The sequence below is a fragment of the Bos indicus x Bos taurus genome, chromosome 22 (genome assembly GCF_003369695.1).
Source record: "Bos indicus x Bos taurus breed Angus x Brahman F1 hybrid chromosome 22, Bos_hybrid_MaternalHap_v2.0, whole genome shotgun sequence".
NCBI lineage: Eukaryota > Metazoa > Chordata > Mammalia > Artiodactyla > Bovidae > Bos > Bos indicus x Bos taurus.
This window is the reverse complement of record NC_040097.1, coordinates 54,604,988-54,630,020: the sequence shown is the minus strand read 5'-3', so window position 1 is coordinate 54,630,020 and position 25,033 is coordinate 54,604,988. Positions and strand designations below refer to the sequence as shown.

Below are 25,033 nucleotides of genomic sequence, written 5' to 3'. Positions count from 1 at the left end.
CAGAACTCTGGAATCCCTGAAAATCAAGCACAGACACTCAGATAAGTATAGTATTTAATCGAAATATATTTGTCTAATGTCTACAAAGTGTGAACAATTGGTCTTAAGAAAGCAGACAAAAGGCACAGAATTAGTATTACTACAGAGAAGCATTCATGCTACTGGGTTGTATAAATATTCTCAGAGTGGCACAGTAAAAAATAAATTAAGCATTGAGCAAAGATCAAATACTTCATTTTCTCCTTGCTTTATATTCTGGTCATGTCTCGACCTCATTTGTAAAGGCTGAAGACTGAAACTGAACTGAAACCATGGAACACTTAGGCAGGCTGTATGGATGTTTTAATCACAGTGGTTTCCTTGCAGAGTTTGGGTCAAACAAGAGAGGGAGATGTGCTTAAAAAAAAAAAAATTCACTGGGTATTCTTTTCTCTTTCCCCAAACGAAATACAAGGCTGTGGTAGTGCGTGTCTGTATGTGCATGCGTATACCTCACTTCTAAAGCCCTTTTTCCAAAGATAAAAGGAGTGAAGTCTCCGTAAGACTTGTTTTCTACCATGAAAGCAGCAGCTTCTGAAAACTGTATGACTAGCGCTTTGAGCATAAGAAATCATCAGAGAGCTTCTGGGGCAAGGATGTGGGAGGACCATCCCAAGGCAGGCCTGGCTGTGGGCTCCCCCCGAGGGGCGCTCCATCCGGGAAGGCGCCAGCCTGCGCCTGGAACAGCTTCCTGCCTGCTCCCCGTCCCGCAGGAGATGCAGATGATCTGTCTTGAGCATGGACAAACGGACAACAGAGTTGGGGGCAGAGTGGGAATCCCAGCCATAATGGGAAGTGGCGGCCGCCTTCCACCAGACGGCCACGCCCGTTCACCTTCGTCTGGACGGGACTTGTCAACTGGAGAATACTTTGTGAGTGCAAAACATTTTTGGCAAAAGTGAAAACTAGAAAACTTGAAACCTTATTGATAAAAAGGAGCTCATAATCACCCACGTCGCTGCTAAGTGCAGTATTTCCATGTGTAGTGATACCCAGCAGACGGAGCGCGTGCGTGTGAACAGACGGTGTGCGGGGAGCTCTGCACACAGACACGTGCACACACAAGCCCAAAGGCTCTTGAATAAGCTCAATCCCAGCAGAGTCTGGGGGCGCACTGTTCACAACAGAATCTCTCTTGGGTGCCGTGTCTTGAGTGCTCTCAGGCGGCCTCAGGGAAGACCAGCAGAACCTTGATACCGTACCACTTTAATTCCTACAAAATCAGGGCTATTTCTGAAAGCTCTGCATCTCCACCCATCAGTGTGCCTTCCACAGGGGGTTGAAGTACACCCAGCCGTCACCCTGCAAGAGACAGGAGGACTCATCAATACGTGGAGACCTGTCGGCGAGGCGAGGGTAGAAGCGAAGGGGTCCTCCCCGCCCAGCCCCTAGGACCCTGCGGGGCAGTGCTGGCTCCCACCAGCCTGTGCCCCTGCCTCGCTCCTCAAGGCGCACAGCCCAGCCACGCTGCTGGTCTCACCACCCCTCCCAGAGCCCACGGGGCCTGCACATCTGCCGCTTCAGGAGGAAACCCCATGAAATGACCAAAACAACAAAGAGGAGGCGGACGGCCTGTGTGGTTTCCGTCAAGAAAGATTAATTGGCCCCAAAAGAAAAAGCACCTTGAAACGGCAGGACAGGAGGCAAAAAGGAAGGTATTCGGATGAAAGGACAGGGAAGAGAGAAAACAAGGGCCTGAGTAGGAGGAACCTGCCCAAAGCAATGACTTTACAGCCAGCTAAAGGCACACAGCAGGCGGCAGCCCCATACACGCCAGCAGCCCCAGGAGACGACACCAGTCATACGCGGTACCAGTGAGGAAAAGCCGAGACTCCCGGCGGCGTGGGCCCGGCGCCAGCCTAGAGGAGCGCGCCGCACGGTAACCAGGCTGGGCTGGTCTGTACCCTTTAGGTGTCCTCAAGCCTGTTAGAGACGGACTGGTTTTTATACACCCTCTAGCAGGAGAAAGAATGGGGCTGGCTGTCATTTTACTTCTTCACGTGCAGCAGCCACAGGAGCCAAGCCGAGGAGTTGTCTCTGGGAGACTAGATCTAGCTCACGCTAGATCCTGCGGGATCCCGTGATGGCTACTTTGACGTGTCGACGTGACCGGCCCCGAGTTGTTTGTTTCTGAGCCTGAGAGTAAGGGTGTTTCTGGAGGAGGGTGGCATGTGGGTTGGTGGGTGGGGTGCGGTGGACACCCTGCCCCCGTGCGGGGGAGGGGATAGCCCCATCTCCCCCCGCCGGAGTAGAACCGGAGCGGGAGGAGGTGAGGATCGGCCTTCTCTGTCTTGCCTCACTCATCTGGACTTCTGCTCTTGAGCTGAGGTTCACACCATCAGCTCCCCGGGTCTCAGGCTTAGGACTGAATAAACCACTGGCTCCCCTGCAGTTCCAGCTTGCAACCCACAGATCTCATGGCTTTGCAGCCCCCACCATCTCATCATAGATCTACATGAGCTCCTTTCCCCTGTTGGTTCTGTGCTGTTTCTCTGGGGAACCCTGACTAATAGAGAGTCGCCTGCCCTGGGCAAGCCCTCCAGACCGGGACCCGCTCCCAGTGTCCCCCAGCAGGCTTCCTGTCTAAAGGAGCGGCCAACCGTGACGTCGACCCTCAGCCCACAGCCCTGGCTCCAGCCTCTGGGAGCTGGGCCCAGCCCACCTCATGGTCACCCTCGCTCCCTGCAGCCTTCCGGCTACTTGGGGCCATCCTTCCACGGAGTGCAAGGCAGACGCCGCCAGCGCCCAGACACGGAAAGTCCAGACAGACTGCCACTGGCTCTCAATGTCTAAACTTACAGATTCCTCGACACCAGCTGAGTATCTGATCTCTAATAGAAATTCTGATTTCTGGCTTCTCGTGAGAACTGGGGAATCGGCCTGTGATGGCCTGGAGGTGAGTAGCATCCACCCCTTCGGGTACAGACTGGGGTCTGTCTGGTCCCCACCGGCCTGTTTCTCTCATCGACTGTCTCAGACTCCTGACCACCTGCCTGAAAAACTGCGGCTCCTGCGCTTCTGTTGTTTCCAGTTCTGTTCTCAGGACGCTGCCCAGCTGCACCACAAACAGCTGGGCACATGGTGCTCTGACCAGCAGGTGGGCCAGCAGGCTGGGGTGGTTTCCCCAGGATTCCTGGTGACCTGGGACAACCCTCCCCACCCCCCACCGGCCTCCCTCCAAGTCCAGTCCATCGGCCCCACGAGAGGCAAAGCTCTAAAAAGGTGCTTGTCATAGGAAGGTTCCAGCCTCCCCAGGGGAGGAGATGGGCTGGGCAGGCCTTTGCCCTTAACTCGCTATGGAAGACAGAGCAGCAGTCTGCGACCTCTGTGAAGCGCTACGTGCCCAGGGCCGCGGCCCGTGCGCGCCTCCCCACCCGCAAGGGCGCTCCTCTAACGGAAACCTGAGAGCGGCCGGCACTCAGGGCCCCCGCCGCGGCCGCCAAGCCCAGCCCTCCGCCGCCCTCCCTGCCAGTCCCACGGCGGAGACGGGCCAGCCCGCCCACCCCGCCGCCGGGTCACCTCCTGGATGAAGTACTTGGGCCGCCAGGGTGCGCGGAGGTTCTCTCGCTTCCGCTCCTCCGCCCGCTGCTTCTCCTCCAGCCGCCGCTTCTGCTCGGTGGCCGCCTCCATGTCCCCTAGGCGCAGGCACCGGGTCACCTCCCGCCAGAGGTTCCTGGGGGAACACGGGGGGCACAGTTAGCAGTCAGGCAGGGCCAGCGGCCCGAGGCTGCGGTCCCCGGGCCCCATCTGCACCCTACCCTGAATCCCCTCTCCCCTCCCAGGCGGGCTCTGAGTGCCGGGGGCCAGTCTAGGGATGACGGGAGGAATCCTGCTGCTCCTACAGACAGAATCCACGCAGACCCTTCCACGCGCGGGTACCTTGTTTATAAGAGTTTACATTAACTCCTCACCACAGCACCCCAGTGACACAGACGCGACGTTAGGGCCCCACCCTAAAGCAGAGAAAAGACGACTCACACCCAGGGCAGCCACCTGCCCGAGGTCAGCAAGTTGATGGATGCAAACAGCGGCTGCTCCCGCAGGGGAAGCCCATACTAGGAGTTCAGACACCAGGATCCACCACCTGCCCGTGTCTACATGCAAAGTCAGACTCATTCATTCATTCCTTTACTGGAGAAGCCATCAGCTTCCCTCCTCAGGAAACACCTCCCTGCTAGTCCCACTCTGTGCTGGAGCTGAGTTGGCGGGGTGGGACCCGCATTTAGGTGAAGGGTCACTTCCTCACTTTCTCATATCAGGACCCGCCCAGATTCCGCACAAAGCAAACAGCAGACTTCTCCACAGCGAGCACCCCTCCCTGGCTTGGGGGACACGGATGCCTCTGCAGCAGGCTGAGCACAGGTGCCCTGTTAGCTCCTAGGCCAGGGAGTCAGCAGTGGAGCGGCCAAGCCGTCTGAGACAGCAGCCTCCTGGGGAATCCAAGTCCAGGACGGGAGCTGGGCTCAGGCTGCAGAGGCCAGACTGCCTGCTTCTGCCCCGATCAGTGCCCACCCCACAAAGCACCAGGGACAGTGGCGTCCCGGCTCCCAGCGTACACAGGAGAAAGCTCTGGAGCGGGGCAGGAAGCCAGGTCCAACCAGGCTCCCAGCCCTTGCTCTTTCTACCGCACCCTGAGAGCTTAGAGGGGAAGAAGAGGTGGGCTCAAAGAGGAAAGGAGGGTGGGGAAGCAGACAGGTCGGACTGGTTGCTGCCTCAAACTCGCTTTTCCATTGCCCCCACCTTCAACGCACATCTCGTGCAGAGGCAATGACCAGGTGCCTGGACATCTACGGTGGGGGTGCTCCCAGGGCAGGACTCCCCCTGACAAGTCCCATCATAGGATACTGGCCTCAAAACTAGAGGGCAGAGAGCCCCCGTGGCTGGAGACGGGGTGGTGAGCAAGGAGCAGCCCCACGTCAAGGGCTCTGCCCATCCATTCACAGGCTCCACCCAGAGCCCCTTGGAGGCGCAAGGCCAGGGCTCGCTGGGGAAGGCGCTGAACTTCAGGCCAAAACACAGGGCAGGAAAGCCTCCAGGGCTGGGAGGGTAGGAGAAGGTGAGCATGAAAAGCAAAAAGGAAGCCCATGGAGCCCTCACGGAGAGCAGGGAGGTCCTGGAGGCCGGGGGTGGTCAGCAGCAGCATGCAGGCCAGGCTCGGGGCATTGTGAGCACGCTGACGGGGGTGGCTGATGAAAAGCAGCTTCTCTTCCCACAATGGGGTAGGGGTTCCCTTCCATGGGGAAGGTGGGGGCCGGGCCCCTATGGAGCCAAGGCAACAGGGCAGTCCTTCACTTGGCCTCCGGCAGGTGGGGCCTGGCTGGCAGGCATGTAAGCGGGCTCAGGTGCTCCGAACAGCAGGTGCCACACCTCTGGGCCATTCCCACCACGAGAAACAAGGTGGGCGGCTGGGTTTGCCGACGGCCCAGCTCCAGGTGCCAGGGAGTCCACGTGTGTGAGACAAGAAGCGTCAACCCCCGCCCCCTCCCGTTCCACACTCCATCCCCCATCTGCTCTGCTCCAGGCAGGGGCCTGAGCTCCCCGCTTGAAGAGGCTTCCTAAGGACCAGCTAAGCCACGGACGTCCTTGGGAGCTCAGCTCAGGGAATCAGAGTTTAGTGCTCAACAGCCACGCCAGAAACAAGGGGGGCTGTGATAGGAACCGCAGGGCTCCTGACGGGGGGCGGCGTCGTCGGAGGCCATGTGGACAGGGTACGCGTCCCATCACAGCTCACTGGGCTGGGTTCACGCCCTCCCTTCCGACACAGAGGCCACACTCTCATCAACGAGCACCAGGGGACGACTCCCAGCTCAAAGCCAGATTTCCAGGACACCGCAGCCCTCTTTCTAGTAAGCTCGGTGACAACGTATGCTTTACACACACTGGGACCCCTGGCTCATTTCCACAAAATAAGCACTTTTCCAATTTGGGGGCAAACTTTTCTGGTCATGGCAAACCCTTTCACAGGATCATCTGTGATTTCATTTTAATCCCACGTCATCTTTCTACAGAGCAACATGCTTTTCAATAAGAGCAGGGGCCAGCAAACGTTCTCCTGTGACGGCCAGCGAGCCAACATTTCAGGCTTTGCAGGCCGTGTGGTCTTGGTCACCACTGTTTCACTAGAATTGTCGCAAGACGGTGGCCGCAAACAGATGAACACGGCGGTGTTCCCACAAAATTGTACAAAAATCATTTACAAGGTGCGATCTGGCTTGCGGGACAAACTTGGCTGAACTCCTGGATTTAAAAATTTTAATGGCATATTTCCAGAAGATTCTGCTTCTATACTTGCATAAGCATCACGTTAAGTGGCTGCAGAATATTCACATGACAGAGTGGATTCTCCTTTACTCACTTAACCATTCTCCAAATCACTGAACTGTTAGACAGTTTGTTTGTTGTTTAATTAAAAAAAAAATGCCCAAATTTCATTTTTAAAACCTTTTGTGAATTGAAGGAGTCTCCCTTAGATGAGATTCCCAGAAGCAGACTACAAGATAAAGGAGAAGTCACGAATGTAAAACTACTGGTCCCTGCAGCGAACCTGGCACCTTCCTGCACAAGTCACAGTGTCAACTTTATCACAGTTTCGCCAGCACAGAATTTTTTTAAATTATGTTGCTAATCTGTTAAGAAAAAAAAAAGTATCTCATTGCTTAATTGCATGGTTTTTTGATTACTAGCATCTCTCCGTACTTAACTTAGTGATTAAGTAACAGACCAGCAGAGCTGACAAATTCTCGTAAGACAGGCAGTAAAGTCCGGGCGGGCTGTCTTCACATTCTACCCCAGGACTGCAGAACAATAAACTGAAAGTGACAACCGGTCTATTCCTAAGTGACAGCCAGAGGATAACTCAAGTTTCTAAAGGAATCAGAACATGATTCTGGCCCCGTCCCCTGAGACGTCCTCTCTGCCCCTTGGGTCATGTGCTGAGGACAGCTAAGCTTGGGCCCCACCTGGACTCCATGGGGCCCTGCTTCTCCAGGGGGCGGATCTTCTTGGGGTACACGGGCAGTGTGGTTGTGTCGATGACCTTGGTCTCCCCGTTGTTGTAGGTGAACTCCAGGGTCCCGTTCCACTCCCCGTGGGCTTTGCACACGATGGTGTTGGTGGGGTTGTGCTTCACTTCTGCTGTGACCCTGAATGAATGAAGAGGGCAGTGCACACACTTCTGTGAGATTATCAGAACACAGACTGACTTCAAAAGGTGTGCTCGCATGGAGACACTTTTTTTTTTTTTATGGGGCTGCTCTTTTGCTCAAAGACTAGCTCTTAAAGTGTGATCTAACATCCTTGAGCAGATAAGGAAAACATCAATGGGCAAACAGGTAGATCTGAATAAAGTCTAAGGATGCAGCAATGTTAACTGCTTAGGTTTTTTTTTTAATTGAAGTCTACTTAATTTACAATGTGTATTAGTTTCAAGGAAACAGTGATTCATATAGTTACACACACATATATGAACACGGTATTTTTTCAGATTCTTTTCACTTACAGGTTTATAATAAGGTACTGAGTAGAGCTCCCTGTGCTATACAGGAGGTCCTTGTGATTTACCTGTTTTATATAAGGTATGTATCTGTTAATCCCAAAGTCCTAATTTATCCCCTCCTCAGTTTTCCCAGTTTGTTTTCAATTAATATCGTTTTACTGATTTTTGAAAATAAATTAGGCAGCTTAAAATTATACGTGCTTTATTGCTCTTTATTGTGAATTTAGTTGAATCCCATCGATTTCTTAGTTTTGATAAACATGCAAAGGTTTTACGAGATGTTAGTATTGGGGTGGAAATCACCCCTCTTCCTCAAATAGCGTCTGACGGTGTACATTTGGGGACCTCTCTGGCGGTCCAGTGGTTAAAATTCCCCACTCCCACTGCAGGGTGGTGGGTTCGACCTTGGTGGAACTAGGGTCGCCAGTCAGGGAACTAGATCCTGCATGCTGTGGGGTGCGGCCATAAAATTTTTTTAGTAATAATAGTGTACTATTGAGTACACTATAACTACTCTTAGGTTCATAAGAGCCTCAGGAGAACTTTTCAATCACTAAACGAGGGCGACTCCCTGCGGCCTGGTTTATGAGGGTCTAGGTGGAGGTGTGTGGCCTCTCGCCTCACCCACCCAGCCCGGGGACTCGGGCTCAGCTCTCGGCCAAGGCAGAGCCCACTCCCTCTCCCTAGGAGCCTGCTGCAGGCAGAATAACACAGCAGGAATGGGAGGTGGAGGACCCTCTTTTCCTCTTTTCATCCACACTCCGGATGAATGTGGAGTTTCTGAACACAGGCCTGGAAGCGTTCCTCCTGAACCTGGACACAGCTGGGGGCCCAGGGCGCACCCAGAATCCTCTGGTGGATCCTGTGGGAAGGGTGTCTGTGCTGTGCTGGTAACGCTTTAACAGCGGGCTCGCCACGAGGGAAACACCCAGTTTGCAGCCCTTCTGTGAGTTTCTTCCCTGCCCCAACCTTGGTGGATTCTCAAGCCATCAGGCAGGATGAGGGACCGCAGAGCTGGGGAGAAACGCACACAATTGGCTCTTAGGAGCCAGTGTGTCCAGCTCCAAAATGGCCAGGAGGGCATCCACTTCCTGGGGGACAGTCCAACACCCCTAGGTGAACACCACCCAGGACAACTTTCCAAAAGAAAGGTATAAGAAAGTCTCCTTTGCTTATCCAGTGATCTGCTCCAAAGGGGGAGAACCTTATAACCAGAACCATGGAAACGAGGTGAAGCTCCGCTCCAAGCCCTCTCCTTCCTCTTCTTAAGGCATGCTTCCTAGCTTCCCAAAGGAGAGAAACAGTGCTGCTCTCAAAGACACAGGATTCAGGATGTTGCATGGAGCCCATGGACCAACTGTATCGGAACAGGTCAGGCGGAGGCCTGGGGAGCGAGAGGTGACAGTGACCCCAGAAGCCCTCTGATCTCTGCTCTGTGTTCCGCCAGCACCTCACCAGACTGGGAAGGGTTCAGAACTGCCCCAGGAGACCTGTCATCTGAAAAAGATCCCTTAACTGGATTTTGATTATCAATGCATCTTCCGGCTGGAACCCAGGCTTCTGATGGAGAGAAGAGGCCTGGGGCCTCGTGATCAGACGGACACGGGCCCGGCCCCGGCGGCCGCCTACCTGTGGACCTTGCCCCCGTAGAAAGGCTTCGTGTGGAAGATGACGGTGGCCGAGTAGCCGGTCTTGGCACAGGTGATGCTGACTTTCCCTCCGAGCTCCACCCACGGGAGGGTGAGGATGGACCGGGCGTAGGCGCTGGGCAGGGTGAACACGTACTCCTCCCCGTGCTCCAGGAGCCGCAGCACGCCTGGGGGAAGACGGCGTGTCGGGCTCGCCCGCCACGGAAGGGCGGCTGGCGAAACCCAGTGCGACCCTGCGGGATTTCGTGCCCCGCCCCGCCCCCCAGTTGCTCATCGGCAAGACTCCAGCCTCCCCGACCTCCCCGGAGGTCCGAAGGGCAAACCCGCACAGCTGCTAACCAAGACAGGGGCAGCGCTGCTGCTGACTGCAGCCGGGACCTGGGAACCTGCGCGCCCACCGACGGAGGAATGGACTGCGGAGATGCGGCCCAGGCACCCAGGGGAATATCAGCCAGAAAAAGAGTGAAACCGAGCCATTCATAGAGATGTGGACAGACCTAGTCCGTCGTATACAGTGAAGTCAGTCAGAAAGAGAAAAACAAATACCACATATTAACACGTATACACGGAATCTGGAAACAGCGCAGACGGACCTAGCTCCAGGGCAGGAACAGAGACACTGACGTACAGAGTAGACGTGTGGAGCTGCACACAGCCTCCTTGTCAGCAGCCCCACCCCTGAACTACTGAACTCCTCACCCCATCCTGCCGGGTTGGGACACACAGTTTGGAGGCCAGGAGCCCACCGTGTCCTCGAAAAGCAACAAAGCTGTCCTCTTCTACTTCACCCAAAACTTGGCCTCTGATTTGATTTGGCACCAGGGCATAGAAGCTGAGCTTGCAGCATCACCAGGACCAGAAGGTGCAAAGATGAGAAACCAAGCCTGCTCCCGCCAAGGACGTCACGCCTCCGCCTCTGCCGAGGTCAGCTGCCTACCTGCCAGCCCTGTGTGTGCCCTGCCTCTACTGCACGCCAGGCACCAGGAACACACGTGAACAAGACAGACTCACTCTCTGCCCTCAAGAAGGTGAAGAGAAAGGTGGGTGAGACTGAGGTGCCAGCAAAGCCACAACTGTGATGAGGAGGGACGGGGAGGAGCTGACCTGGCAGGAGAGACTCCCCTGGGGAAGGGACGCAGGAGCTGGGCTAAGGGCTGAGCTGGGGAGGAGGCTGGGGGAGAGTATCAGGTTGAGGAAGGCATGTGCAAAGGCCCCGTGGTGGGAAGCAGCCAGGTGAGCACGGGGTCGGGGGGAGAAGGGGGCTGAGAAAAGGCCACTGGGGGAGAAAGGGAGGCGGTGGGCAGAGGTGTGGAGGCTGCTCGGTCTACAGGAGCCAGACTGCACCTTTAAACTTCTAAAAGCCTGTTGACGAGTTCTGCCTTTGTCCTGAGGGCAACAGAGACAAGCTCAAAGGTTCTCAGGAAGTTAGAAATTAGAGCCGCAGCCACTGTCACCGCCCAGGGGAGTCTGCCCTGGAAGCCGAGCACCAGACTTGGAGAGCGCTGATCCTCTTGCGACAGTGCAAACGATACAGGGTTCTCTCTTTTTCTGGGGAAAAGAATGATAGTTTGGACCAAGTTTTCAAAGGCCACTGTGAGCACCGCTGCACGCACCATCTCCCCGGGGCTGCTAGACAGCAGGTGCGTCAGCGTCCAGCTCCTGCCTGCTGGGCGCCCCCACGGAGGGCCAGCACCTCCCTGCCCGGCAGAGGCCTGGGAACCAGCAAGATGGGCTCCCTGAGGTTCGCTCTGTGTGAGAGCCTTCCCGGCCTTCCACCCCACCCTGGGGCTCTGCTTTCTGTAGAAATGCCCTCCTGGCTCCACTCCTGTCCATGCTGGCCTGGCACTGGGCAAGGGCACCAAGAGCCTCAGGAAAGCCAGTGTGTGCTTCAGCCGGATCCATGCAACCAGAAGCATCAGTGATGTCCCCTCCCTGGGCCTCTGGTTCCTCTACCGGGAAGAATAAGGAGGCTCAATGTGCCCTGGGGACCCTGCCTGGCTCCAGGGCCTTCACAACTACTCACTGAGCATTCCTCAGTGAGAGTGAAGAAATGAAAACTCAGCTGGCACTTCCCTCTGAGGCTAGATAAGCATCTAAATCAACAGGCCTAGGTGCCACTCAGCCATGAAAAGAATAAAGTCACATTTTCAGCAACATGGATAAAACTAGAGATGAGTACACTATGTGAAGTAGGTCAAGCAGAGACAAATGCCACAATGTACCGCTTACATGTGGGTCTAAAACACGACACAGATGAGCTTATCTACGAAACACTCTGCTATTTACCTTACATGCAGAACACATCGTGCAAAACGCCAGACTGGATGGACCACAAGCTGGAATCAAGATTTCCGGGAGAAATATCAACAATCTCAGATGACACCACTCTAAAGGCAGAAAGCAAAGAGGAACTAAAGAGCCTCTTGATGAGGGTGAAAGAGGAGAGTGAAAAAGTTGGCTTAAAGCTCAACATTCAGAAAACGAAGATCATGGCATCCGGTCCCATCACTTCATGGGAAATAGATGGGGAAACAGTGGAAACAGTGTCAGACTTTATTTTTCTGGGCTCCAAAATCACTGCAGATGGTGACTGCAGCCGTGAAATTAAAAGACGCTTACTCCTTGGAAGGAAAGTTATGACCAACCTAGATAGCATATTCAAAAGCAGAGACATTACTTTGCCAACAAAGGTTCGTCTAGTCAAGGCTATGGTTTTTCCTGTGGTCATGTATGGATGTGAGAGTTGGACTGTGAAGAAGGCTGAGTGCCGAAGAATTGATGCTTTTGAACTGTGGTGTTGGAGAAGACTCTTGAGAGTCCCTTGGACTGCAAGGAGATCCAACCAGTCCATTCTGAAGGAGATCAGCCCTGGGATTTCTTTGGAAGGAATGATGCTAAAACTGAAACTCCAGTACTTTGGCCACCTCCTTCCAAGAGTTGACTCATTGGAAAAGACTGTGATGCTGGGAGGGATTGGGGGCAGGAGGAGAAGGGGACGACAGAGGATGAGATGGCTGGATGGCATCACTGACTCGATGGACGTGAGTCTGAGTGAAATTCGGGAGTTGGTGATGGACAGGGAGGCCTGGCGTGCTGCAATTCATGGGGTTGCAAAGAGTCAGACACGACTGAGCGACTGATCTGATCTGATCTGATGATTTTTCCAGTAGTCATGTACAGATGTGAGAGTTGGACCATAAAGAAGTTTGAGTGCTGAAAAACTGATGCTTTTGAATTGTGGTGCTGGAGAAGACTCTCAAGAGCCCCTTGGACTTCAAGGAGATCAAACCAGTCCATCCTAAAGGAAATCAACCCTGAATATTCATTGGAAGGACTGATGCTGAAGTTGAAGATCCAATACTTTGGCCACCTGATGAGAAGAGCTGACTCATTGGAAAAGACCCTGATGCTGGGAAAGATTGAAGGCAAGAGGAGAAGGGGACGACAGAGGATGAGATGGTTGGATGGCATCACCGACTCATTGGACGTGAATTTGAGCAAACTCCAGGAGATGGTGAAGGATAGGGAAGCCTGGTGTGCTGCAGTCCATGGGATCCCAAAGAATTGGACAGAACTTAGTGACTGAACAACAGCAACAGCAGCAAGACATAAGAAGACTCACAGATGTGGAGAACAGAATTGTGGTCGCCAAGGGAGAGGAAGCTAAGGGAGGGGTGGATTGGGAGGCTGGGGTTAGTGGATGCAAACTATTATATACAGGATGGATAAACAGCAGGTCCTACTGTAGAGCACAGGCAACTATATCCAGCATCCTGTGATGAACCGTAATGGAAGAGAATATGAAAAAGAATGTGTGTGTATGCATATATGTAACTGAGTCACTTTGCCGTACAGCCAACAAATTAAAATAAAAACATCAACCAACCAATCACGCTAGAGTCTGCCCAGCAGAGAGACACTGTGGGTGTGTCTGTGTCCCTTTCAGCCCCCGGGAGCTCGCCAGGAGAGTCTGAAGATACAGAGGGGTCACAAGTGCTGAGTTTCCAAAGCCCACATAAAGATGTCCTGGAGGAGTCATTCAATTTACTCTTGAAAACTCCCTGAATTGCCCATGAGCCACAGTTGATGGAACAAACCAGGCTTGTCCAGAACCCTCACCCTCACCCCGGGTGAAGTCCTGCCAAGTCAGACCTGCCGACACAGGCAGTAGCAGGCTGTGTAGCCCAGGGAATAGCTGCGTGTATGGGTGGAGGGGGTCACAGTCTCTCCCAGTGGGGCAGGATGCTCACGTGCAGGCACCTGGAGAAGTGAAGATCCCTGAGAAAAGCAGGCTCATGGGTCACTCAGGATCACAGGGGCAGGACTGAGGGGCAGAGGTTGCAGCAACATGGAAATCTCTCCCTCTCGCTCTCTTATGTTACTTGAATCCCTGTAACATAAATGCCCATGCAACACGGCTCCACTCCACCAGACACACCGAAATCCAGAGCACACTGATCTCTGCACCATCTTAAGTACAGCATCTTCCCCAAAGCCAAGCCTCAGGCCTCTCTCTCCTCACTGTCCCTCCTCCCACAGCCGAGATGCCCCAGGTGACCCCTGGGGCCCTGTCCTGAGATGCAGGCGAGGGTGGACCTGACCCTTGTCTCTTCTCACGGCTCCTGCTCAGGACCCTGTGGAAGTACGGGCACGCCTGAGTTGCTTTCATTTTCAAGGCTACTTGAGTCCTTCCTAGAATTAAGCTGCTAAAGATAGAGAGGCAGGCGGCAAGTTTCAGCTCATGCTGAACAGACCTGACACCAACATCAAGAGGGACCAGAAGTGGAAGCTGGGGAGAATGAGGCCCCCGCTGACTCCCCCGTGCCCCAGTTCTGCTCAGAAGCCTCGAGGTCTCAGGGCCTACGGCAGTGAGGAGGGGCCCCGAGACCAGGAGGAGGAAGCTGTAGGTGCCTCTGTCACCTGCCTTCAAGGGCCCAGAGAAGGCGGCTCTCTGTCCCCCATCCCTGCCCTCCTCACTGACGGACTACGTGGCAGTCCAATCCTCCCAGAGGACGCAGGTGTCCCCGAGAGCACCACGCCACCCCTGCCGTCCACACTGGCCTCCTCTGTGGTCAGCCCTCCCAGCCCACTAGCACGTCCCGCGGTGGCCTCTGCAGAGCAGGAGCGTGCGGCAGCCGTGAGCGCCACGTGCTGGGTCTTCCTGGTCTTCACGAGTGTAAACTTGGTGAGCTAAGGTCAGACAAGTGACTGTTTCTTTAGAATGCATTTACCTGGAACATATGCCTGGAGATGGTTAGATAGCATCACCAATTCAATGGACATGAACTTGGGCAAACTTGGAGAGATAGGGAAGGACAGGGAAGCCTGGTGTGCTTCCCTGGGGTGCAGTCCGTGGGGTCACAAAGAGTCAGAAGCAACTAAACAACAACAACATATGTCACCATTTTTTAAAAAAAGTCTTAGATGAGACCTTCCCAGGTGGCTCAGGGGGTAAAGACTCTGCCTGCAATGCAGGAGACACAGGTTCAATCCCTGGGTCAGAAAGATCCTCTAGAGTAGGAAATGGCAACCTGCCGCAGTATTCTTGCCTGGAGAATCCCACGGACGATGAGCCTGCGGTCGGAGGCCATGGGGTCGCAAAGAATCGAGCATGACCGAGCACAGATGAGACCTGAGGTCAGCAATCCCCAACATTTTTGGCCGCACCAGGGACCAGTTTCATGGAAGAAACTCTTCCACGGACGGGGGCTGGGGTGGTGGTCTGGGGATGCTTCAAGCACACTGCATTTACCGAGCACCTTATTTCTATCGTCACATCATCTCCATCGCAGGTTATCAGGCGTTAGATCCTAGAGGCTGGGGACCCCTGCATCATTCCAAGTCCTCCGTCCTTCACCAGCCTGGTGACCTTAACTCCTCTGCCCCTCAGCTGATGCAGGGGTAACGGCACCCACGCCTCACCGGGATGTGAAAAGGTGACCCCTGAAATTCAGCTAAGAGCACACAGCTACGCTGCCAGAATCCTGATCACTCCCCACTCTCTGGACAGGTGAATTCTTAGCAGTGATTCTTCCACTCGGGAATGAAGAGGAACTCAAAAAGTCAGGTGATGGGTGATGGGTGATGCTCGTGGGGGAAGGGAGCCAGGTGGGAGGCAGCCTCCACCCGCCCAAACCAAGGTGAAATTTCCCTCAAGTCCACTGAAATCAGAGGAGTGAGCCCCAGAGCAAGGCTGACTTACTGCACTGCTGAGACCACCTTCCTGGGCTCTTTTCTGAAAACCCATAAATGTGTTCTCATTCATTAAATCACCAGCAATTATGCCTTCTCAACACTCTGTTTTCAAGACTGCATACAAAAATCTGTCCTTAATAATGAATAAAAGACTATATTAAAACTAGACTTGCAAACGGGCTCACAAATGAAAGCTCCTCTTTAATTGGCCTAAGAGCTGACAGAAGCTGAAAAACAGCAAATAATCCAGCCTTCCGGGCCATGGCTGGTCCTCAAGCTGGGAGGTTTCTGCTTTAAATCCCACCAATTGATTTATCAATAAATATAAGGCCAATAATGAAGACTTTGAAACTGACATATCTAAAATAATTTTGAAGAACCAAAATATTCCAACAGGACGTTGATGCTGGAAAGAAAGCACAGAAGCATCGACAGTGACTCCAGGGGACTAGTCTGCAGGCTCTGTGCTGCCAGCCTTCATGGGCAAACCTGTCCCGGCCTGTCCCCACGGACCTGTGTACTGGGCACTGGTCTGGAGTTCTGGGGGGCAGGGGTTTCCAGACTGGCTGGATGAGCTGTGTCCCCAGCAATCCGCTGGGTGCCAAGCAGAGGGACCTGTGCCCCTCTTCACAGAGCGATGTCACCTCGGGGAGCTGAACAGTGTCAGCGCTGAGGGACCATTCAGGGAGGTCTCTGAGGAGCAACTAGGAAAGGCAAGGCACGATGAAGCCCTTGAAAATGGCATTTTATCATAGCCAAACATGCCGCAGCCTAAGGCAACCATTTAATGCTTCCCTGGGGCTTCCCTACTGGGCCAGTGGCTAGGACTCCATGCTCCCAGTGCAGGGGGCCCGGGTTCGATCCCTGGTCAGGGAACTAGATCCCACATGCTGCAACAAAGATCCAACACAGCAAAATAAATTAAAAAAAATAAGATTAGCGCAGGTAGTTAAGTACAAAATTTCAAGTCGACCCATCTAATTTTTAGAATGAAGGGCTGAAAAATGTCACTTCAAGCCCAACCAACACATTCACAGAATGTTCCATATCAGTGCAAAGAAGGCAGTGAGGCAAAGAGAAACAACCCACCTCCCCCAGCACCACCCACCCACAACCCACCCCCCAAAGGAGCCTTGAGCACAATAACCAGAATCTTGGAAGTTTGGTATTCTTAGAAGCAGTTTCCTGATGGGTGAGACTGACTAAGGGGGAAACTGGGTCTTGTTCTGATGGGCAGGGTCAAGCTCAGTCAATCTTTAATCCAATTTTCTGTTGATGGAAGGGGCTGCGTTCCCTCCCTGTTATTCGCCCTGAGGCCACTATGGTGGAGGTAATGAAGATAATGGCGACCTCCTTCAAAAGGTCCAGTGTGCACTGCCACACTCAGTGACCCTGATCCTGCAGCAGGCCACTGCTGACCCATGCCTCCGCCAGAGACTCCTGGACACTCACAGGCAAGTCTGGGTCAGTCTCCTGTGGGGTCGCTGCTCCTTTCTCCTGGGTCCTGGTGGGCACAGGGTTCTTTCTGTTTGTGCCCTCCAAGAGTCTGTTTCCCCAGTCCTGGGTACAGGTCATGGTGGAGAGGTCTGACAAAACATGGTCCACTGGAGAAGGGAATGGCAAACCACTTCAGTATTCTTGCCTTGAGAACCCCAAGAACAGTATGAAAAGGCAAAATGATAGGATACTGAAAGAGGAACTCCCCAGGTTGGTAGGTGCCCAACATGCTACTGGAGATCAGTGGAGAAATAACTCCAGAAAGAATGAAGGGATGGAGCCAAAGCAAAAACAACACCCAGTTGTGGATGTGACTGGTGATGGAAGTAAAGTCCGATGCTGTAAAGAGCAATATTGCATAGGAACCTGGAATGTTGCATCCATGAATCAAGGCAAATTGGAAGTGGTGAAACAGGAGATGGCAAGAGTGAACATCGATATTCTAGGAATCAGCGAATGAAGATGGACTGGAATGGGTGAATTTAACTCAGATGACAACTATATATACTACTGTGGGCAGGAATCCCTTAGAGGAAATGGAGTAGCCATCATGGTCAATAAAGGAGTCTGAAATGCAGTTCTTGGATGCAATCTCAAAAACGACAGAATGATCTCTGTTTGTTTCCATGGCAAACCATTCAACATCACAGTAATCCAAGTCTATGTCCCAACCAGTAATGCTGAAGAAGCTGAAGCTGAATGGTTCTATGAAGACCTACAAGACCTTCTAGAACTAACACCCAAAAAAGAGGTCCTTTTCATTATAGGAGACTGGAATGCAAAAGTAGGAAGTCAAGAAACGCCTGGAGCAACAGGCAAATTTGGCCTTGGAATACGGAATAAAGCAGGGCAAAGGCTAACAGAGTTTTGCCAGGAGAACACACTGGTCATAGCAAACACCCTCTTCCAACAACACAAGAGAAGACGCTACACATGGACATCACCAGATGGTCAATACCAAAATCAGACTGATTGTATTCTTTGCAGCCAAAGATGGAGAAGCTCTATATAGTCAGCAAAAACAAGACCGGGAGCTGGCTGTGGCTCAGATCATGAACTCCTTATTGCCAAATTCAGACTTAAATTGAAGGAAGTAGGGAAAACCACTAGACCATTCAGGTATGACCTAAATTAAATCCCTTATGATTATACAGTGGAAATGACAAATAAATTCAAGGGATTAGATCTGATAGACAGAGTGCCTGAAGAACTATGGATTGAGGTTCATGACATTGTACAGGAGGCAGTGATCAAGACCATCCCCATGAAAAAGAAATGCAAAAAAGTAAAATGGCTGTCTGAGGAGGCCTTACAAATAGCTGTGAAAAGAAGAGAAGTGAAAAGCAAAGGAGAAAAGGAAAGATATACCCAACTGAATGCAGAGTTCCAAAGAATAGCAAGGAGAGATAAGAAAGCCTTCCTCTGATCAATGCAAAGAAATAGAGGAAAACAATAGAATGGGAAAGACTAGAGATCTCTTCAAGAAAACTAGACACACCAAGGGAACCTTTCATGCAAAGATGGGCACAATAAAGGACAGAAATGGTATGGACCTAACAGAAGCAGAAGATATTAAGAAGAGGTGGCAAGAATACACAGAAGAACTGTATAAAAAAGATCTTCATGACCCAGATAATCATAATGGTGTGATCACTCACCTAGAGCCAGACATCCTGGAATGTGAGGTCAAGTGGGCCTTAGGAAGCATCACTACGAACAAAGCTAGTGGAGGTGATGGAATTCCAGTTGAGCTATTTCAAATCCTAAAAGATGCTGCTGTGAAAGTGCTGCACTCAATATGCCAGCAAATTTGGAAAACTCAGCAGTGGCCACAGGACTGGAAAAGGTCAGTTTTCATTCCAATCCCAAAGAAAGGCAATGCCAAAGAATGCTCAAACTACCGCACAACTGCACTCATCTCACATGCTAGTAAAGTAATGCTTAAAATTCTCCAAGCGAGGCTTCAGCAATATGTGAACCGTGAACTTCCAGATGTTCAAGCTGGTTTTAGAAAAGGCAGAGGAACCGAGAACAAATTGTCAACATCCTTTGGATCATCGAAAAAGCAAGAGAGTTCCAGAAAAACATCTACTTCTGCTTTATTGACTATGCCAAAGCCTTTGACTGTGTGGATCACAACAAACTGTGGAAAATTCTGAAGGAGAAGGGAATACCAGACCACCTGACCTGCCTCCTGAGAAATCTGTATGCAGATCAAGAAACAACAGTTAAAACTGGACACGGAACAACAGACTGGTTATGAATTGGGAAAGGAGTATGTCAAGGGTGTATATTGTCACCCTGATTATTAACTTACATGCAAGTACATCATGAGAAATGCTGGACTTGAGGAACCACAAGCTGGAATCAAGATTGCCGGGAGAAATATCAAAAACCTTAGATATGCAGATGATACTACGCTTATGGCAGAAAGTGAAAAACTAAAGAGCCTCTTGATGAAAGGCAAACAGGAGAGTGAAAAAGTTGGCTTAAAACTCAACATTCAGAAAACTAAGATCATGGCATCCAGTCCCATCATTTCATGGCAAATAGATGGGGAAACAGTGGAAACAGTGACAGACATTGGTCTTTTTGGGCTCCAAAATCACTGCAGATGGTGACTGCAGCCATGAAATTCAAAGACACTTGCTCCTTGGAAGAAAAATTATAAGCAACTTAAACAGCTTATTAAAAAGCAGAGACATTACCTTGCCAACAAAGGTCCATCTAGTCAAAGCTATGGTTTTTCCAGTAGTCATGTATGGATGTGAGAGTTGGACTATAAAGAAAGCAGAACACCAAAGAATTGATACTTTTGAACTGTGGTGTTGGAGAAGACTCTTGAGAGTCCCTTGGACTGCAAGGAGATCCAACCAGTCCATCCTAAAGGAAATCAGTCCTGAATATTCATTGGAAGGACTGATGCTGAAGCTGAAACTCCAATACTTTGGCCACCTGATGCAAAGAACTGACTCATTGGAAAAGACCGTGCTGCTGGGAAAGATTGAAGGTGGAAGGAGAAGGGGACGACAGAGGATGAGATGGCTGGATGGCATCACCGACTGGATGGACATGAGTTTGAGTAAACTCCGGGAGTTGGTGATGGACAGGGAGGCCTGGCGTGCTGCGATTCATGGGGTCTCAAAGAGTCGGACACAACTGAGCGACTGAACTGAACTGAGAAGCATTTTCTGTGAAAAGTCAAGAAAAACGGTGGGTTACAGAGCCCACCCTTAATTAATATGAAAGAAAGGGAGATAGAGCTACTGAAAGGACTGAGACAGACTGAAAGCCCCACAAGAATGAGACGCAAACCTCCCAGGCCTGTCCAGGCAGGAGTGCATGGGGTGGGGTCCCTAGGGGGCCTCACAGAGTCTCTCCAGACTCTTCCTTCTCTTTTAGCACTCCACTGAGATGTCTGAAGGAGAATTTTCATGCACAGAGGAAAAACGAGAGCAGAAAATCCCAGCTCTGCTCGAGATGCTACAGCAAGGGCGTGACACGATTTCCAGCACACATCATTAAGAGCTTTGTCCCGGGTGTGCAAGGTGAATGAAGGCCGCTGCCCCTACCAGCTGCCCGTTAAGGAACGGGGGAGCCCAGACCCTGAACGTCAGAGGCCAACCCTACACTCAGCAGACGTGAGTCTCCAGGTCCTAAGTGACACGTTTTAAACTCATCTGGGACCTCCCCACAGAACCCCAGCATGCAGAGTCACCATCTGCTCAAGTCATCCCTCGAATATCTAAACCCTAACAGAACCCACCTGGACCCCTGCGCACTCCTCCTTCCAAACCAGCACCCCTTCCAGTCTTCCTCACCTCAGCGAAGGGCTCTTCCATCCTTCTAAGCTGCTCAGGCCAAAAGCCTGGTGTCATCTGCCTCTCACAGCTCACATCTGAGCCCCAGATGCATCTGATGAGGGGTTAATGTTCCAAACAGACAAAGAACTCACACATCTCGACATTAAAAAGCCAAACAACTGACAACGAGGTAGAGGATCTGAAGAGACACACAGCAGTCCGCACGGCCGCTTAACGGCCAAGAGGCGCATGAGCAGATGCTCCGTGTCTCAAATCAACAGGGAGAGGCAGATCAAAACCACAGTGAGACGTCACCTCACACCTGTCAGGACGGCCATCGTGAAAAAGATGAGAGATAAGAAATGCCGGTGGGGGTGTGGAGAAAAGGGAACCCTTGTTCACTGGTGCTGGGAACATCACCTGGTGCAGCCACCATGGAGAACAGTATAGAGGCTCCCCCAAAGCTAAGGAGAGCACCACCGCACGATCCGGCAATCACACTTCCAGGCATTTACCCAAAGAAAACGAAAACACCGATTGGAAGAGATACACACCCCTGTGCTCATAAGCAGCAGCATCTACAATAACCAAGGTATGGAAGCAACGTAAGTGCCCACCAACAGACAAACGGATCAAGAAACTGTAGTATAAATACACAATGAAACAGTAATGATGAAAACCAATGAAATTTTGCCGTTTGTGACGAAAGGGATAGACCTAGACGGTATTATACTACATGAAATAAGTCAGACAGAGAAAGATAAACACTGTATGATATACTTATAGGTGGAATCTAAAAAAAAAAAATGAACAAAGCGAATGAACAAACATAACACAGCAGAAACACAGATTCAGAGAACAAACAGGCGGCTGCCAGAGGGGAGGAAAGAAATAGATGGGGGAGATCGGGAGGGACCGACTTGCAGCTGAAAAATAAATGAATGAGTCACGGGTATGAAGTGTAGAGTGCTGGGAAGAGCATCGACAATCATGCAGCATTTTAGGTGGCACTAGGGTTGAGGAATCCCAGGAGACATGAGAGACACGGGTTCGATCCCTGGGGCGGGAAGATCCCCTGGAGGAGGGCGTGGCAACCCCCTCCAGTATTCTCGCCTGGAAAACGCCATGGACAGAGGAGCCTGGTGGGCTACAGTCCGTGGGGTCACAAAGAGTCGGACACGACCGCATGACTGAGCACACACAGAAACAAAGCAAAAAGCCTCGGCATCGCCTTCTGCTCACACCCCACGTCTGATCGCTCCACTTATTCACCCAGGTTCCCGCCCCATGTCACCACCCCACCATCTCTGCCCTGGCCCAAGCCACCACCATCTCCTGCCTGGATTCTCATCATAATCTCCTGACTGGTCTCCTTGTGCCCCTTTCTCCTCTTATGACCTAGCGGCAACAAGCAGCTGGAACAATCTTGCTAAAATGCAAGTCAGTTCATGGAATCTTCTACTCAAAGCCCACATCTTCGCAGCTCACTTAGCATCAGTGACAGCGAATACCCCAGGGGATGGCCCCCAGGCTCCCACATTTCCTGGCCACAGTTACCTCTCTGACCTTATCTTCTCCCCCTCTCTCCCTCCCTTCTCCAGGCACACAACTTCCCATCTCAGTCCAGCATGCAGGGACCCCCTGCCCCTGGTCCCCAGGGCCTCTTTCTTTGTCAGACACACTTAGCAGGCCATTTACAAGGCCTGTTCTTCATCATCCCCTGGGGTCCTTCATCACCCCTGGGGTCCTTCATCACCCCCTGAGGTCCTTCACCACCCCCTGGGGTCCTTCATCACCCCTGAGGTCCTTCACCACCCCCTGGGGTCCTTCATCACCCCTGAGGTCCTTCACCACCCCCTGGGGTCCTTCACCACCCCCCCTGGGGTCCTTCATCACCCCCTGGGGTCCTTCATCACCCCCTGGGGTCTTCGCCCAGTTGCCTCCTTCTTAGTGAGGTCTATCCAGCTGCCACTCCAGCCCGTCCTCTAGCTCCACCACCCGGTCCCCCCATTCCCAGGTCCACCTTCCCTGCTTTATTTTTCTCTCTAGCACTTAACACCTTCTAAAGCACCCACCACTGTATTTCCCCAGCAGAAGAGAGCTTCATGAGGACACGTTTTCTTCCGAGTGTTTTGTTCACTCAAGTATTCATGGCTCCCAAGACAATGGCTGGCATATATTAGGTGCTCAATAAAAGCCTGTTAAGTCAATGGGAGGTACTCTAATCTTCTAGAATTCTGGAAGGGCTTCTGAGGAGCCATGTATACCCTGAACCCGAAAGCCAAATTTTGTGTTGGATTTTTTTTCTCTTTTCTGAGAGTCTGTGGCCAGATTCTCAAAGGGACTGATGACTAAAAGGGAGTTGAAGAAACACTTACATAGGCACCTGAATTTAACAAGGATTATTAAAGTTTTTCTCCAACAATAAACTGCATTCATAGCTATCCACTAAGAGGGGAATGTGTGATCCACGCATGGTCTGATTACACTGGGTTCTTGATTCAGAATTGCAAGCCCAGCATCCAGAGATTTGTCTTGAGAATCATTTATGAGCAGATAATGAACAGGCAGCTCTATGATGCTCAGGGCATCGCTGGTGGCTCAGAAGGTAAACAATCTGCCTGCCATGCAGGAGACCTGGTTTCGATCCCTGGGTCGGGAAGATCCTCCGGAGAAAGGAATGGCAACCCATTCCAGTATTCTTGCCTGAAGAATTGAATGGATAGAGGAGCCTGGTGGGCTACAGTCCATGGGGGTCACAAAGAGTCGGACACGACTGAGCAACTATGTTGTTTGTGAGCCAGAACACCGATGAGCATGAGTAAAGATGTGTTTTCATAGATTTGAAGCCAACTTTAATATTCATACGGAACTGGAAATAAAAGGATCTGTTTGGTGGCCCACACATGAGGAGAAGGTGAAGAAGCCAGCCTAAGAGGCAAAGAGCCGCATCCTGCTTCCTGCATCACCTCGGCCCCACGGGCAAAGGGCCAGGACCTGGTCCCCAAGGTCAAGCCCCATCCCTAGTTCCCGCCCGTCCACTTACCCCCAGCTCTGTGATGAAGTGAAAAGAAAGGAGTCCACACGCACACCCTCAAGCACCCATCATGTACACAAATGTCCCTCCATCAGAGCCCAGCTCCACCCCTCAGCACGGCTTACCTTCCCCGATCATCGAGACCCCCACGGACATGCCCATGAACTTGCTTTTGGTCCACACGTGAGTGTTGACACACAGTCTCTTCTCCTTGCACTCACAGTAGAAGCAGGAGATGGGCGGATGGTGAGACACCTGCTCGGCCACAAACCGCAGCTTGTAGTTCTTGGAAGAGTCGTCGGCCATCGGGTGTTCATGGCCCGCGGGGGCGGGGGGGGCAGTCCTCCGGGCCTTGACCTTATCCTTAGGAACCTCCCAGGAGCAGTGGAACGTCTCGCCAATGATGGGGTTGTAGGGCTTCTTGGCCAGGGCGCCCTTGCGGCCCTCGTGGAAGGCGGTGAGGTAATACTCCACGAAGCCGATGACCCGGTCCTGGGGCGTGGCCCCCGCCGCGACGGCCAGCAGCAGGTCGGGGTGCGCCAGGAAGTCCGCATACATCTCCAGCAAGGACCGCTTCTCCAGAATGAACGTGGGGAGCACCACCTGCGCCCGGAGGAGGCAAGGTCAGACAGCGAGCCCTGCGGTTACCGGCGAAAGCTGGGGCTGCCACCCCCTAGGCACAGTCCCCAGGGCCGGCGCCAAGGCCAGTTCCTTGGATGTGCGCACGCGTGACACGTCAGACGGCAGAATGTCTGAGGAACTGGAAACGGCTGCAGTGGCGCCCGTGATGCCCACCCAGCTTCGTGGGCGAGACCGTCCTGAGCTGTCTTCCACTCTGCTCACCTGGGCTGAAACCATAGCCTCTGTGTCTCCCTCCACGGCCAGCGCCTTGCTAACACGCAGCCCTTGGTCCACACCCAGCTCTCCACATTTAGAGACGTGAAGAAAACAGCTCCAAAGGGCTCTTTTGTATTCTTCCTGCCATCGGGCACTGCCAAGGGCAATGCTCGGTGTGTCCCCACAAACCCGGATCCCGGGGCTCAGGGCTGCCATGTCAGAGGGGGTCCAGATAGACCACCACCCACGGAGAGAATCTGTTTGGAAATGGCTATAGCAAGAGCAGTACAGAAACCCTACCAGGATTGGGACAGAAAATGAGTACAGAAAGGGCCTTGGCCCATGTCTCTGGAGGCAAGGCCAGCTAGCAGCAGTGTTCACAGGGCTACCACGCACAGGAGGGGCCGTGGGTGGAGGCTGCTCTGTGGGCTGGGTCAGGAGAAATGAGCTATGAAGAAACAGACTGGGCTGACAGCAAAAG

General features: G+C 52.4%; 1 protein-coding gene across 2 annotated transcripts in view; it reads right to left on the bottom strand.

The window, feature by feature from the left end:
* Positions 1 to 37: 37 nt before the first annotated feature.
* Positions 38 to 25,033, bottom strand: part of OSBPL10 (oxysterol binding protein like 10) — a 343,241-nt gene continuing 318,245 nt past the window's right edge. Inside the window, exons 8-12 of one of the 2 annotated variants that reach the window (XM_027522264.1) lie at positions 23,841 to 24,318; positions 9,164 to 9,350; positions 6,999 to 7,181; positions 3,575 to 3,712; positions 38 to 1,341 (exon numbers count right to left, since the gene is read on the bottom strand). In XM_027522264.1, coding sequence (XP_027378065.1) covers positions 1,209 to 1,341; positions 3,575 to 3,712; positions 6,999 to 7,181; positions 9,164 to 9,350; positions 23,841 to 24,318 — 1,119 coding nt within the window. In that variant the 3' untranslated portion in view covers positions 38 to 1,208. Of the gene's footprint in view, positions 1,342 to 3,558; positions 3,713 to 6,998; positions 7,182 to 9,163; positions 9,351 to 23,840; positions 24,319 to 25,033 lie in introns of both variants that reach the window. The other variant, XM_027522266.1, reaches the window with a different exon arrangement.